Source organism: Dioscorea cayenensis, unplaced genomic scaffold (genome assembly GCF_009730915.1).
Source record: "Dioscorea cayenensis subsp. rotundata cultivar TDr96_F1 unplaced genomic scaffold, TDr96_F1_v2_PseudoChromosome.rev07_lg8_w22 25.fasta BLBR01000200.1, whole genome shotgun sequence".
Taxonomy (NCBI): domain Eukaryota; kingdom Viridiplantae; phylum Streptophyta; class Magnoliopsida; order Dioscoreales; family Dioscoreaceae; genus Dioscorea; species Dioscorea cayenensis.
The window spans coordinates 62,528-76,213 of NW_024086591.1; the positions used below are offsets into that span (position 1 = coordinate 62,528).

The following is a 13,686-nucleotide window of genomic DNA, read 5'->3' on the forward strand; positions in this document are numbered from 1 at the left end:
TTTTATTGTTTTATTATTTTATTATTATTATTATTAAACTATTATTATATATATATGCATGTATATATATTTTTATATTATACACACCTATAATTTTTTTTATTATTATATTTATTTGATTTTTATTTGATTTTGATTATTATTATTTTTTTATTAATTTTTTTATCTGATATCTATTAATATTAATTTAAATAAATTTTTTATCCGATAATTTTATTATAATAATTATATATATATATATATATATATAAATTTTATTATCTTTATCATATTTGATTATTTGCTTTTTTTTAATATTAGTATCATTATTTATTTGTATATTATTTTGTTATATATATATATATATATTATCATTATCTGATTTAATTATTTTATTATTATTTTATTTATTTATTTATATATATTTATATTATTTTTTATTTGATTTATTATTATATATATATATATTATCTAATTTTATTATCATTTATTTATTTTATTATTATTTTTTTATCTGATGTAATAATTTTTTTAAGTAATTAATTATTTTTTTATTTTTAATTTTTATTATATTTATTATTATTATTTTATATATATATTTGCTTCGTGATTTGTATTTATGGCTGATCTGTGGGATTGAGATTGCCTGGAGATCTATGTTTCAGATAATCTTGAGATTTGAATTTTTTTGTATCGTCTCGTCTCGGTTGATCCTGAGATTTGAGTATTTTCGACCACCTCGAGATATGTGCTTTAGGTTGGTCTTGAGATTTGAATATTTTGGATCGCCTCGAGATCGGTGCTCTCGGCTGATCCTGAGATTTGAATATTTTAGACCAAATTGAGATCGGTGCTCTCGACTGGTCCTGAGATTTGTGTATTTTGGATATTTTGGATCACCTCGAGATCGGTGCTCTCGGCTGATTCTGAGATTTGAATATTTTAGACCATCTTGAGATCGGTGCTCTCGACTGGTCCTGAGATTTGTGTATTTTGGATATTTTGGATCGTCTCGAGATCTGTGCTCTCGGCTGATTCTGAGATTTGAGTATTTTAGACCGTCTCGAGATCAGTGCTCCTGATTGATCTTGAGATTTGTGTATTTTGGATATTTTGAACCGCCTTGAGATCGGTGCTCTCGACTGATCCTCAGATTTGAGTATTTTAGACCATCTTGAGATTGGTGCTCTCAATTGGTCTTGAGATTTGAATATTTTGGATATTTTGGATCGCCTCGAGATCAGTGCTCTCGGCTAATCAAGAGATTTATGTATTTTGAATATTTTGGATCGCCTTGAGATCGGTGCTCTCGGCTAGTCCAGGGATTTGAGCATTTTAGATCGTTTTGAGATCGGTGCTCTCAACTGATCTTGGGATTTGGATATTTGGTAATTTTAAATTAGGAGATGCATTTTATTTATTTATTTATTATTATTATTATTATTATATGAATATATATATATATATATATTCTCAGAGATGATTTAATAAAGGGAATTTCAATGGTCAGAATATTGGTAAAATCAGATTTTTAAGAAATGTTTTAGTGTTGCTTATGTTCAAGCTTGATAATTGATTTGGCTTCAAGCCAATGATTTTAAGAATGCAATAGATTCACTAACTTTGCGGATAAGTTGTTAAGCCTTTGTGGCAGGAGATGGATGATAATTAGGATTTTTATTTTTAGAATGTCAAAGTATTTGGATTTCTGAGAAATGATCAATATCCTCATGTGCAGTTTTGATACAAGCATCAAATGTTGATGCCTATATGTAACAGTTTCAATATTTTTGCTAGATAAGCTAGTTAATCTTATTTTGAGAGATGGATGAGAATAGGGATTTTAATGTTTAGAATGTCGGTGAATTTGAATTTCTGAGAAATGATCAATATCTTCGTGTGTGGTTTTGATACAACATCAAATGCTGATGACTATAAGTAAAAATTTCAATATTGTTGCTCGATAAGCTGGTTAATCTTATTTTGAGAGATGGATGAGAATAGGGATTTCAATATGCAGAATGTCGGTGAATTTGAATTTTTGAGAAATAATCAATATCCTTGCGTGCGGTTTTGATACATTATCAAATGATGACTATAAGTAAAAGTTTCAATATTTATATGCTAGATAAGCCGGTAAATCTTATTTTGAGAGATGGATGAGAATCAGAATTTGAGTGGATACAGTGTCGGTAAATTTAATTTATGAGAAATGGTCAATGTCCCTCTTGTTTGTGGTTTAATATGGCACCAAAATACAATGACTATAAGTGGTGTAAAAGTTTCAGTAACTCTGGTAGATAAGCTCATTAGGGTAATATTAAGCTATGCATGAGAACAGGGATTTCAATGTTATATATTAAGAGTATCTATAAATTTGAATTCCTCAGAAATGGTCTTGTGATAGTTTGATTTGACAGTAGAAAATGATAACTATAAGTCATGTAAATGTTTTTGTAATCCAATGAGAATTTTAATGCTTACATTGTTGATGAATTTCAATTTCAAAGACTTAATCCATGTACATTAATGTGTATAGAATTAATGTGGATGTGAGAATTTCAGTAAGATAGCATTGAGCAGTGATTGTTGGAGTATCTAATGTTTGGCATTGTTATTTGAATTTCAGTTACGAGTTTCTGCATGAATGCTTGTTTCAAGTGAATGAAAACATATCAATAAATTATAATCGAAGATGTTATTCATAAGAGTTGCTTTCTTATTTCGGTATTGGCTTATTAATTTAATTGAATTTCTAATGTTATTTTATTACTTGAACAAACAATTTTGCATGTTTACGATCACAGTTTGTAATATGTGATATGTAATGTTTTGATATTTATTTTGCATTGTGCACCAGAAAGCTTGTTTAGAAAAAAGAATTTAATTGTGCTTTTAAATTATTTGAATTTAATTTCTCAACTCTTTTGTATGAATTCTGCATTGGAAGTTTAATTCAAATATATTTTTAAAATATAAAGAATTATCAATGTGAATATATTCTTAAATGCACACCCTCTAGCAAATTTTTTAATTAGATGATAAATTATTTTTTAGGAATATAATGTTTATATTTTTCTTAAAAATATTAAACTTTTATTTATTCTCTCCGTAGACCACATCTAATATGACTTTATCAATATATATATATATATATATATTAACCTTCCTTCACAAGCAATTATTATATACTTATAGCTTAAAAGGCCAACTTGAATTTTTTTTAATTTTTTTTTAAATGTACAATAATTTTATCTTGTTTATATAAAAGGGGGTTAAGGGGAAAAATTATTTTTTATTAAAAAGTTAAATTGATTTATGATTGAAAAAAAAATATTAACAGCAGTGATGAACTCTAGATGATCAATGCTGATTACGAGGCATTTTTAACAGCTATGATTGTTCATAGGGCCCAAGAACTTATGGCCCAAGCCCATTTTGGGACTATAAATACTTATCACCATTAATTATTACTATATTAATTAATATTATTAATTAATATAATAGTTATAATTATAATATTAATTATATTAGTTAATATTATTATATTATTTAATTATATTAATTAATATTGTTATATTAATTACTATCATTATTAATATTATTATTAATAATATTAATTGATATAATAATATTAATAATGATATTAATTAATATAACAATATTAATTAATATAATTAAAAATATAATAATAAAATATAATAATATTAATTAATTAAATCTCACGATTAATAATAATATTAATAATGTTATTAATTAATATAATATTAATTTGTATAATTGAATAATATAATAATATTAATTAATAGTATTATATTATAAATTAATTAAATATCTTGTAATTTTTGTAAATGAGTATGGGCATTTTGGTCAATAAAAAAATATCAGTACCCAAAACCTCTCTAACCCTCCAATTCGGAGGGTTGAGAAATGAGAGAAAAGTGGAGGTTTTGAAACCTCCATTAACCCCTCTCAACTCTTACCTCCTCCTAAAACCTCCTGCCCAAGCATGGGTTTTTAAAAACCCTTCCCTTACCTTACCCGGGTAAATTTTTCATGTGGTCACTTATGGCTGATTTCCATTTTGGTCATTGTGTTTCAATTTGTTTGTTTTTGGTCATTAGATATTAATTTGTTTTCATCGGGTGGTCACTTGGGATTTTCCAGCCAAATTTAGATAATGTGGCTGCCGAAAATGCCACGTCACTCTTTTTTTAAGTGAGCTGAGTCAGCATCCTCTCTCTGGCTGGAATGAGAGAAAATATAAAAAAAAGTGACGTGATATTTCCGGCCGCCACGTCATCTAAATTTGCCCGAAAAATCCCAAGTGACCACCCGGTGAAAACAAATTAATATCTAATGATAAAAAAGAAACAAATTGAAACACAATTGACCAAAATAGAAATCAATCATAACATAGTGACCACATGAAAAATTTACCGTTCCTTACCCCAACCAAGCAAACCCTCAGTAGAAATTTCGTCTCAGTTCTTGTTTCACGTCTCTTGCGATTTCCTTCTTTTTTCTTTGATTTTGATCTCTATATACCCTAATTTGGCTTCTCTGATCCAATCCGGTGATCCCAATACCGGAAACCCTAGAAATGCAGCAGCAGCAGGCTCTGATGCATCAGGCGTTGCTTCAGCATCAGCAGCAGTCGCTTTATCACCATCCTGGTCTTCTAGCTGCCCCTCAGGTTGGGAAAGCTCTCTAATTTTGCCTGATTTTTCAATTAGATTGGTTAAAATTGGTCTGTGTTTTGATTTCATGGGTTTTTATTGTTCTGTGTTCATTGATGTTTGGATCTTTATTGAAAATTTCTGTTTTTTTTTTCTCACTTGTCCCCTGTGTGCAGCCTCCTTGCCTTATTCTGTTGTTCATATGTTGATGAACTTTGATGTTGAGTTTTTTCGTCGAAGTTTTAGTGAATATTTAGCTTGAGTCAAAGTCTGAGCCAAGAATTTGAGTTTATAATAGCTTTTCCTCAGTACATCACCCTCTTGCCTTTCATAGGGTTCATATTTATAAAACTCGTAACCATGTAGTCCTTAAATTCCAATATTTTAGGGCATGGGATTTATTTTAATTTATGAAAGTTGTTTATTTTTCGGATGCCTATAAGTGGAAAAGTGTATGTGTTCATAGGTTGAGTTTGTATGGATATATCTGTGAAGCAATATGGTAATGCTGATGTTGTAATCTTTGTATGGACTGAGATGTTTGCATTCTGTGGGAAGCAATTATTACCTTGTTAAAATGTGAATTATTTTTGCAGAATTCTTTTAGTGAGCCTGGGCCTCATCCCATTGTGCATAATTGCTTTATTGCTTACAAATAATTGCCTGCAATTTTGTGTGAGTGGTGATTGTGCATCTTGTTGTTCAGCTAAGTTTGGTTGAGTTGTCAGACAAATGGTTTTAGTATTATGAGCTTGGCAAGATTTAAACAATTACACTGCCATTTCAAAATGCTAAGGAACTTGGCTTTATTGCACTATTATATTGCACGCTTCCGGATACTCTATTGTATATTGCACTATTTTAATGATCATTTAATTCAATACCATTATTTTTAAAATATCTTTACATTTTAATAGTGTATACAAGGTACAGAGGTATATTTATATATCCCCATATAAAACTAAATTTTAAGTGGTATATATGGTATTTTGTTTTATTAAATATTATATATAATTAGTTAAATTTTTAGGCATACGGTTAAAAAGAAGAAAAAAACCCAATTTTATGACTTTTACTTTTAGGACTCTCCGACTAGAAACCCTAATCTTGACACCTGTTGCCGTTGCTGGCAATGGTGGTCGTTCGCCGTCCCCTCATCGCCGGACCTTAGGCTGTTGATGTAGCAGTACAACCATGGCAGACAAGCTGCTGCAAAGGGTGAAGAATTGGGCACTGATAAATGATTTTGGGATGGAATTAAAGCAGGTCTTAACGATTGAATCTCTGTAGGAAGCCATTTGCCGACATTGAGAGGAAGGAGGCCTAATTGGTTCACGCTAAGGACCAAATTCTCTAGCTTGAGCGCAGGGGATTCCAGGTTTGGTTTGTGCCCATCATCTGTTTAATTTTTTGCCTAACCTCAGATTATGATTTCTTATATTCATTGCTCTTGGAAAATTTGCACTTATAGCTACATTTTCATTGAATTTATTGGGCTTTCAGTTTTCTATTGAAGCAACAATGTGCTATATGTGCTATAGGATATGCAAGTTAGAATGTATCAACTGACAGTGTGGCTGTTTGTACTTCACATGTGGTAAATTTCAAGTGATTAGTGTCAATGGTAATTCTGAATAGATTGTACTTGTAGGATCAATACTTTTCTTCTTTTTCTTGTTAGTTGACCTATCAGAAAGGGGTTGGCGCTGAGTTTAAATTTTAGTATTAGAATCTTGTAATGGATGAGTTTTTCTCCATGAAATCTTTCAAGAACAAGCAATAAATTGTTGTGACTTGATGAAGAAAGATTATTTAGGTACTTAGGTTAATTGATATTAAGGGTTATGTTTTAGCGGGAAAATATAGGTGGCTGAAGTCATCTAGGCATACTTAATTCCTAAACAAACATGTCGTTTTACTTTGGAAAATATGCTATCTTCTAGACTTGCATTGACTTTTGTTGGTCTGTATTTTTTTCCTGCATATTTTTTTCCTGCATAAGATATCAAACAATTGTCCTTACTCAGTGGCATGATTTGTTTTCCGATAAATTTTGTGGCTAATTAGTAGATTTTTTTTGCTAGATCTTTGAGCAATATTCCCCTCATCATTCTTTTCCAGGGAAGGTTTAGATTTTATTTGTTAGCTTCAACCATTCTTTCTTTGGATGTGTATTTATGGGCCAGTGAGTTAATTACATGGTCACTGCTCTGCAGGTGCTATTATTCAGAATTTTGACCTTATCAACCTCTGGAGCTCTTTGCCTAACCTTAGGGACATACAAGACAGCCCTGTTTCTTTGTAAATCAGGTGAAAAAAAAACTCTACTAAAGATCTCATGTTGCTTTCATATGTTTTATATTTTTTTTTAAATAAATTAAACATATCATTGCAATGCTATAATCCTTTTCCATGTACCAATGAACTGGCAGTACAATTTTCCGAAAGTGCCTTGTTACTCAAAAAGTTAAATGATACAAAGACTGGAAGCATAATGTTCCTTAATGCTGCAAATTTTTCATCATCGATTCTCTTTTGGAGATCCAAGGTCCTTCATTCCTTCTTTGATTTTTCATTTTTGCTTTATCTTGTGGTTGCCAGCTTATTTCACTGTTGCTGATTTTTGCTAAATGACTTGGTGAACAATAATACTGATTTGCTGCTTGGAAGAAAACATTTGCTTTAACATATTTTTGCTTTACATTTTGTCATCGTTATATATAACCTTCTAAACCATACACATTGATTCAATTGCACATTTTAGAACCTTAGAAAGTAACCTAATTTCAGAGATAAGGGAAGTTGTTTTGTATGGGATACACCAAGTTAATAGCTTGTAAGAAAGTAGAAATATTCATAATATTGGAAAGCTTGTATTGCGTAGACAGTTTGTTCTTTCTAGAGTTCATGTGACTTCAGATGAAGAGGGAAAGACTAAGGATAAGTCAAGAAGCCGAGTAGTTCACAATTATGACGCTTTACAGAAATTATAAAGATCAAAAGCTGATTAAAAACCTTATTCTAGTACTACTAGTACTTCAACACTTCTAAATGATATTTCTAGTAAATGTATCTTAAACAAAGATAAGAACAAATTTTAGATTGAATACAGACAATTCACTTTATATTTCTATTTCTAAACCACTTGATTTTCAAGTAAAATAAAGTTATTTATTTATGTACCTCAAGATATATGGAAGAGTAAAAGGAATGCCTAAAGAATAAGTAACATGAACTGCTAGAATTCATTTCATTATTTTAGTAGCTGCTGCTTGTCACCTCATTTGGGCAACACACTAATTCTGTAAGGATATATAAGATTTTTACAGGAATTTATCAGTAATTACCACATTTGTATGGGCACGCAAGTAAAGACCACTTCAATTTTTCCTCCAATTGTGGGTTTGGTTTGGTTTTGGATCACATTGAGGCAAACTTATTGGGAAGATTAATTTCTAATTTTTTTTTTTTAATTCTATGCTGTTAGTACTTATCAGAGTTATATTCATTTGATGAGCAAAACTATTGGGAAAATTAATTTTCCCAATTTCTTTTTAAGTCTATTACTCATCAGAGTTCCTTTTGGTTTTTACTCTTTATCCTTATTTTATTCGTTCTTATGTTCAGGCTTTTCTTTAATGTTCATTCTTATGTTCATTTTTGCACCCTTCAGAGCAGAGCATTGCATTAGCTGCCTTATGTCGATGTGATGATTGAAGGGTTGGAGGCACCTTCAATTGTTAATTGCAAAGTTTAATATGTGGAGATTTCACAGTTTGATATTAAAAACATGGTTTGGCTTTTAAAAATAGGGAACAAGATATGATATTCATGACTTTTGTTAACCATCTGAGAAACGATTCATTATATTTTGACATGAAAATGATGAAAAGCGCTTCTGAATAGGGTATAACTTGCCTTTCCAGTTCCTCACTTGATGTACAAGGGCATTTAACTTATAGATCTTCTTGTGACCTCTGTGTTAACCATCTGGGTTTAATTTTGTATCAGTGTTTAAAAGGCACGTCTTCACAGCTGATAAACAAACCTTTTCAATTAAAATGGGAATTTGGTGTTCATTCATATTTTTCTAATGGATGATTCATGCCTACAATTTTCATTAGCCTGTGGGAAGAACGATTTTTTATTTTTAATTTAAATTTGCTTTATAACTCACAAATCAGAATTAATTTTTTTACAGAAGGTTCAGTTCTTTTGTCATATCTTCGGAAATATATTAGCCATAAATTCTTTCCTGATTCATTTTCTATCTTGAACGTGCTTTAATTATTTTATTTATCTTTCTAAAGACACATTCTTATTAAATCATGATTTATGAGATATTTGCCAATACTCATCCTAAATTACACTTGTATTTCAGGTGTTCTTGTTTCTCTTATGGGGCATTGTTTCTCTCAAGGTTAGTTTTATGACATATTATCCGTTGCAAGTTATACATGATTTTGAAATTCACAGAAAGAATGGTCTGGTTGTTTTGCATTTCATTATGTGAAGGTGGACATATTCTGAGGTTTTAGATTGTCACAGAAATGACTTACATGGCTTTATGTTTTGGATGAAATCATTCTGAAATACAATGTTAATTCCTATTTCGGCTGGAATCCTCTAGATATTTGCCTGAATGTGACCAAGCCATCCATAATAGGCAAATAGAAGTAGATGCATCTGATTTCCCCAGAATTATGGTTAAAACTTGTTGACAAGCAAAAGAACAGTTGACATTACCACAAAATGGTGGTGCACTAGATTGAAGGAAAGAGATTTTGCAGAAATTTATCATGTATGTGTGACAAAAGGCGGGTGCGTAGCCTCTTTCTAAGTTTCAACTGGTGTAGATGGCACTGGTTTAATCCAGTTACACCATAATCCAGTTTAAATTAGCTGCAACAATATTTTCTCTTTTGGCCATTTATCAAAGATTTCACTATATTCTGGTAAAATCCGAGTGTATTCCGGCTGGAATGGAATTAACCTTTGACAACTAATAATTTCAAACCAAACAGTCCGTTTTTGACTAAAAAAAGGTTTCCATTTTCTCACAGCAGCTTATAGCCATAGAAATTTCAGTTTAATTAATTATATATATCCTTTTTACTGAAGAAAATTTCTTTTATTGGTTTCTTCAGGTGGATAGTTTTGGTCTGCAGAATGATGTTAAACATAGTCATCCAAACATTGTTATTGAATTGCCATGCTTCCAAAAGTATCTCACTGGCTATTTCTATGAAAAACATGGGCAAATTCTTGAATCTGATTTTCATGGTTTAGCTCAAGAGGTTGGTTCAGATGAACTAGACAGAAGTCTAGTTCATAGTTTGAAGGATGTGTTTGGATTCTCAGAGCTGAACCGGCACCTGATTGGTGAAGGTTCTCATAGACGTCTTGTCACCAATTTCAAGTTAAATATCAAGCCAGATGACATGTCATGGTTGAACAATCATTACTGTGAAGTAGTTGTTATTGAACGATTCCCGATTGGGGTCTTTGCCGATCCATTTGAGCTTCAGCATCTTGTTGAGCATCAAGGTAAAAAGCTTTCCTTTTGCAATATTTTGCAGCTGATTAGCTTTTTTTCTCTAATAGGATGTAATCTATTTTGAAATTTGCAGTTTTCGTTGATGTTGCTGTTTTTGGAGACACCAATTTGGAACTTCCCTCCGCACTTTCGAATAAGTCTGTTGTTGAGGTCCACATGAACACTACACATAATGTTCTATCAAGACAAAGTGAGATCACTGTGGAACTACCATTACATGCTAGGTATCCGGTGAGTGAAAGAGAAGTTATTCTTTTTCCTAAAATTTATAATAGCAACAACTTATAACTGACACTAGAACTATATGGTTAATCATAATAAAGAAAAAAAATAAAAAAATAAATATCTGAATAGACACATAAAATACCTATTAACAGTCTCATATGAAGGCAACTGCTTTTTTTTTTCCGTGTGCAATACTTACAAGTAGACCGGTGACTGCAAATCCAACCAAGATTTTTTAGTTTCTGCAAACCTATTTAAGTTTCAAAATGCACTATTTTGCTAGCAGAATTGCAGCTTTTTATTAAATGCTTGAGAAACGGAGTGCTTCTTTATGGTGAGTTGTCAATTGTTCCATTAGATATTGATTGAGTTTATTGTCTCAATGGCTAGAGTATTTCCAGTAGATATGTATGGTTGCTGTTCTTTATTATTATTATTTTTATTATTTTTATTTTGGCAGCACTCTATCAATTTGCTCCGCTTTATGTGATACATCTTTGCTATAGATGGGATTTGGGTTATAGAAAAAGAGAACCTTTAAGGCTTCGTTTTGTTTGCTTCCTAGTCAAGAATAAAGAGGATTTCCAGGATCATTCTTATTATATTTCCTTAATTTGTTTGTGCATGTCTTTCCCCCTTGCTTTTGACATTTGTGTTCACTGATCGCAAAACTGCTTGAAACAGACTTGTAATGATGTGGTATCTCTATTCTTTCTTGTACTGGTGGATTCATTAGTGCAGACATACTCTTTGAAATCCAGCAGGGAAGCAATTATTTAATGATGCCTAATGGATGGCAGTTATTTGCTATCATTGTACATTCTCTTATTATAGTCTTTGGGTCCATTAGCTTTACTCCTCTGGAATGGTTTATTTGATTTCTTTCAATAGACATGTAGGATAGTGGCATAATTACTAGGACTCATGACAACAATCTACCCATGACTGGTGTAGTTTGTTCTTGATGCGAAAATTCTTCATCTTAGAATTATATTTAGGAAGTTAAACACCCACTATTCATTCTTTCGTATTAGATCGGCTAACAGTCCTACTTCGGTTAAGTTCATAAATATGTAGAAATATACAAGTGTTGGAGTATTTTATCCGATTAGTTTAAGCTTTTGGGTTGAATCGAGCCTAAATATGTTTGATTTGCATTTAACATGATATCGCTGTCGGTGTGGTTAATTGATTTATTTTACAAGCATATATTAAGGGTCGTTTATTAGAGCTAATAGTCCACTGTTGGTTTAGTTAGTGTGTATGTGCATTTAAGTTTTGAGTTTCTCATCCTATCAACTTTAATACAGAAATCATCCTATCCATTTAAATTTTGTGTTGAATTGATCCTAGAAAATGCATTTGGTTTGCTTCAACATTTGGAACCTATGGAAGATGTATAACTTGCCTTTGACATTTCTAGTTTATTCCCTGTCGGTAAATCCACAGCATTTACAATATTTTCCTTTGTTCTATAATTAATGAAATTACCTTACAAAAATACGGTTATTTATTGCAGCCCCTTGATGTTGCTGGTTACACCAAGATTGAATTCGGTCAACCAGATTTGCTTATGTGATGCAAACCTCAAGTTAACCAGCGTGATTTCTGTTCATGGATACTTACCGGTTGGAGTGATGATTCTCATAAAAACGGCATTTTTTGGTTGGTACCATGTGGTAACATGGAACACACAACTCTTGTATCCAGCATTACTTTCATTTCAGCACTAGTATCTGCTCTTTTGATTGTTCTTTCGGTTATATACCGCTCCACCAATGAAGATATGAAAAACTCATAGTTACATTTCACTTCAAAATTTTGTGTGGACTTTTACAGTGGAAGCTACAAGTTTAGCAATGTATTTGATTCTAATTCTTATTTCATTTTAATCTAATTTAAATAAGTTGAATTGAAAACTTACGTTCATTGGAATGATGTTGCTTGTGAATGGTCAATTTATCTCGTCATTATTTCTTATATATACATAATTCTTAATTTAGTTAGAACTTGCAGTTTGAATTCATTAAAGTAGATGTTAAACCTTTTCACATGAGCTTAAACTTCAACAGGTCATTTTGTCATTGTTTAGTTTTTGTATATTTGCCAAACTAATCACTGTTATTTATTTATCTCCATATTTCTCAAACCTCAAACGAATCCAAGTTTGTAAAAATAAGAGAAAAAAAAAAACTTTATAGATAAATATGATATCGCAATAATAAAAATGAATTTACCACAATCACTTTTCTATGGCAGAGAATATATATGAAACGGTTCACTTAGTCACAACATTATCACTCAACATTATGTCATTTGACACTGTATTTTTATGATCATAAGATACTAGTAAGTTTCCGAATATTTGTTTCTTCTCTCAAACAATTACAACACAAAGTCTTTAAGAGTTTAGCAGGAGAGCAAAGAAAAGAATCCTAGTTTGTAAAAATAAGAAAAAAAAAATTACATTATGGATAATATAAATTGGCAAGTTCACCATTACTATAAGAATGATGCCCAGATAAGAATTCAAAGGTAAGATTTACATGATCGAAAGTGCAATTTCACATGACAATATATCAAAATACAGTATTACAGAAATAAAAATGGATTTACCTTATCATCAAGAATGAACAAACAAGAACTGGATCCAATAATCACTTTCCTGTGGCAGAGAATATATATGAAACTGTTCACTTAGGTAGCGTTTGGTTGGATGTAATTCTAAATGCAGTGGATTTCTATTTACAATGTAACTGGAAATACTTGGCTTTCAAAATACAATGCAGTCAAATCTTGTGTTTGGTTGGATGTAACTGAAATTACTGTATTATAAGATTTTATGTTTGTTTGAAAGGATTTGTAAATCTAGAATTGGAAAACATGTGTATAAGTGTATGTATATGTCTGTGTATATGCATATATGCATATATATACATATATGTATACGATTATATATACATGTACATGTATAGGTATAGGTATAGGTATATGTGTATATTTGTGTATATATACATATATATATATTTATATATATACATATATATGTATATTTATATATGTAAACATACTATATATAGGCATATCTAGGGAATGTATATACATATATGTATGTATATATAAATATATGTATGTATACGTATGTGTATACATATATGTGTATATATGTATATGTGTATGAGTATATGTATATATTTCTATATGTATGTATGTATATGTATGTGTATACATATACATATATGTGTA

At 30.6% G+C, this 13,686-nt stretch overlaps 1 protein-coding gene across 3 annotated transcripts; it reads left to right on the forward strand.

Moving 5' to 3' along the window:
• The first annotated feature begins 4,421 nt into the window (after window positions 1-4,421).
• LOC120253763 (phosphatidylinositol-glycan biosynthesis class X protein-like) lies at window positions 4,422-12,326 on the forward strand. Of its 3 annotated transcripts, none has more exons than XM_039262010.1 (9): window positions 4,422-4,675; window positions 5,741-5,876; window positions 5,949-6,036; window positions 6,875-6,968; window positions 7,091-7,206; window positions 9,040-9,078; window positions 9,806-10,205; window positions 10,289-10,446; window positions 11,960-12,326. In XM_039262010.1, the coding sequence occupies exons 5-9, from the start codon at window positions 7,153-7,155 to the stop codon at window positions 12,017-12,019; spliced, it is 711 nt and encodes a 236-aa protein (XP_039117944.1). In that variant the 5' UTR covers window positions 4,422-4,675; window positions 5,741-5,876; window positions 5,949-6,036; window positions 6,875-6,968; window positions 7,091-7,152; the 3' UTR covers window positions 12,020-12,326. The 3 variants fall into 3 exon arrangements, with proteins under 3 accessions (XP_039117944.1, XP_039117943.1, XP_039117942.1); XM_039262009.1 differs by lacking the exon at window positions 5,741-5,876 and adding an exon at window positions 6,743-6,784; XM_039262008.1 differs by lacking the exon at window positions 5,741-5,876.
• Window positions 12,327-13,686: the final 1,360 nt, after the last annotated feature.

Excerpts from the sequence above, each read along its gene's own strand:
- LOC120253763 (XM_039262010.1), top strand. The coding sequence starts at position 7,153 with ATGTTCCTTAATGCTGCAAATTTTTCATCATCGATTCTCTTTTGGAGA. Across the intron at positions 7,207-9,039 it reads TTCTCTTTTGGAGATCCAAG|GTGTTCTTGTTTCTCTTATG; the intron begins GTCCTTCATTCC and ends CTTGTATTTCAG. Across the intron at positions 10,206-10,288 it reads GCATCTTGTTGAGCATCAAG|TTTTCGTTGATGTTGCTGTT; the intron begins GTAAAAAGCTTT and ends TGAAATTTGCAG.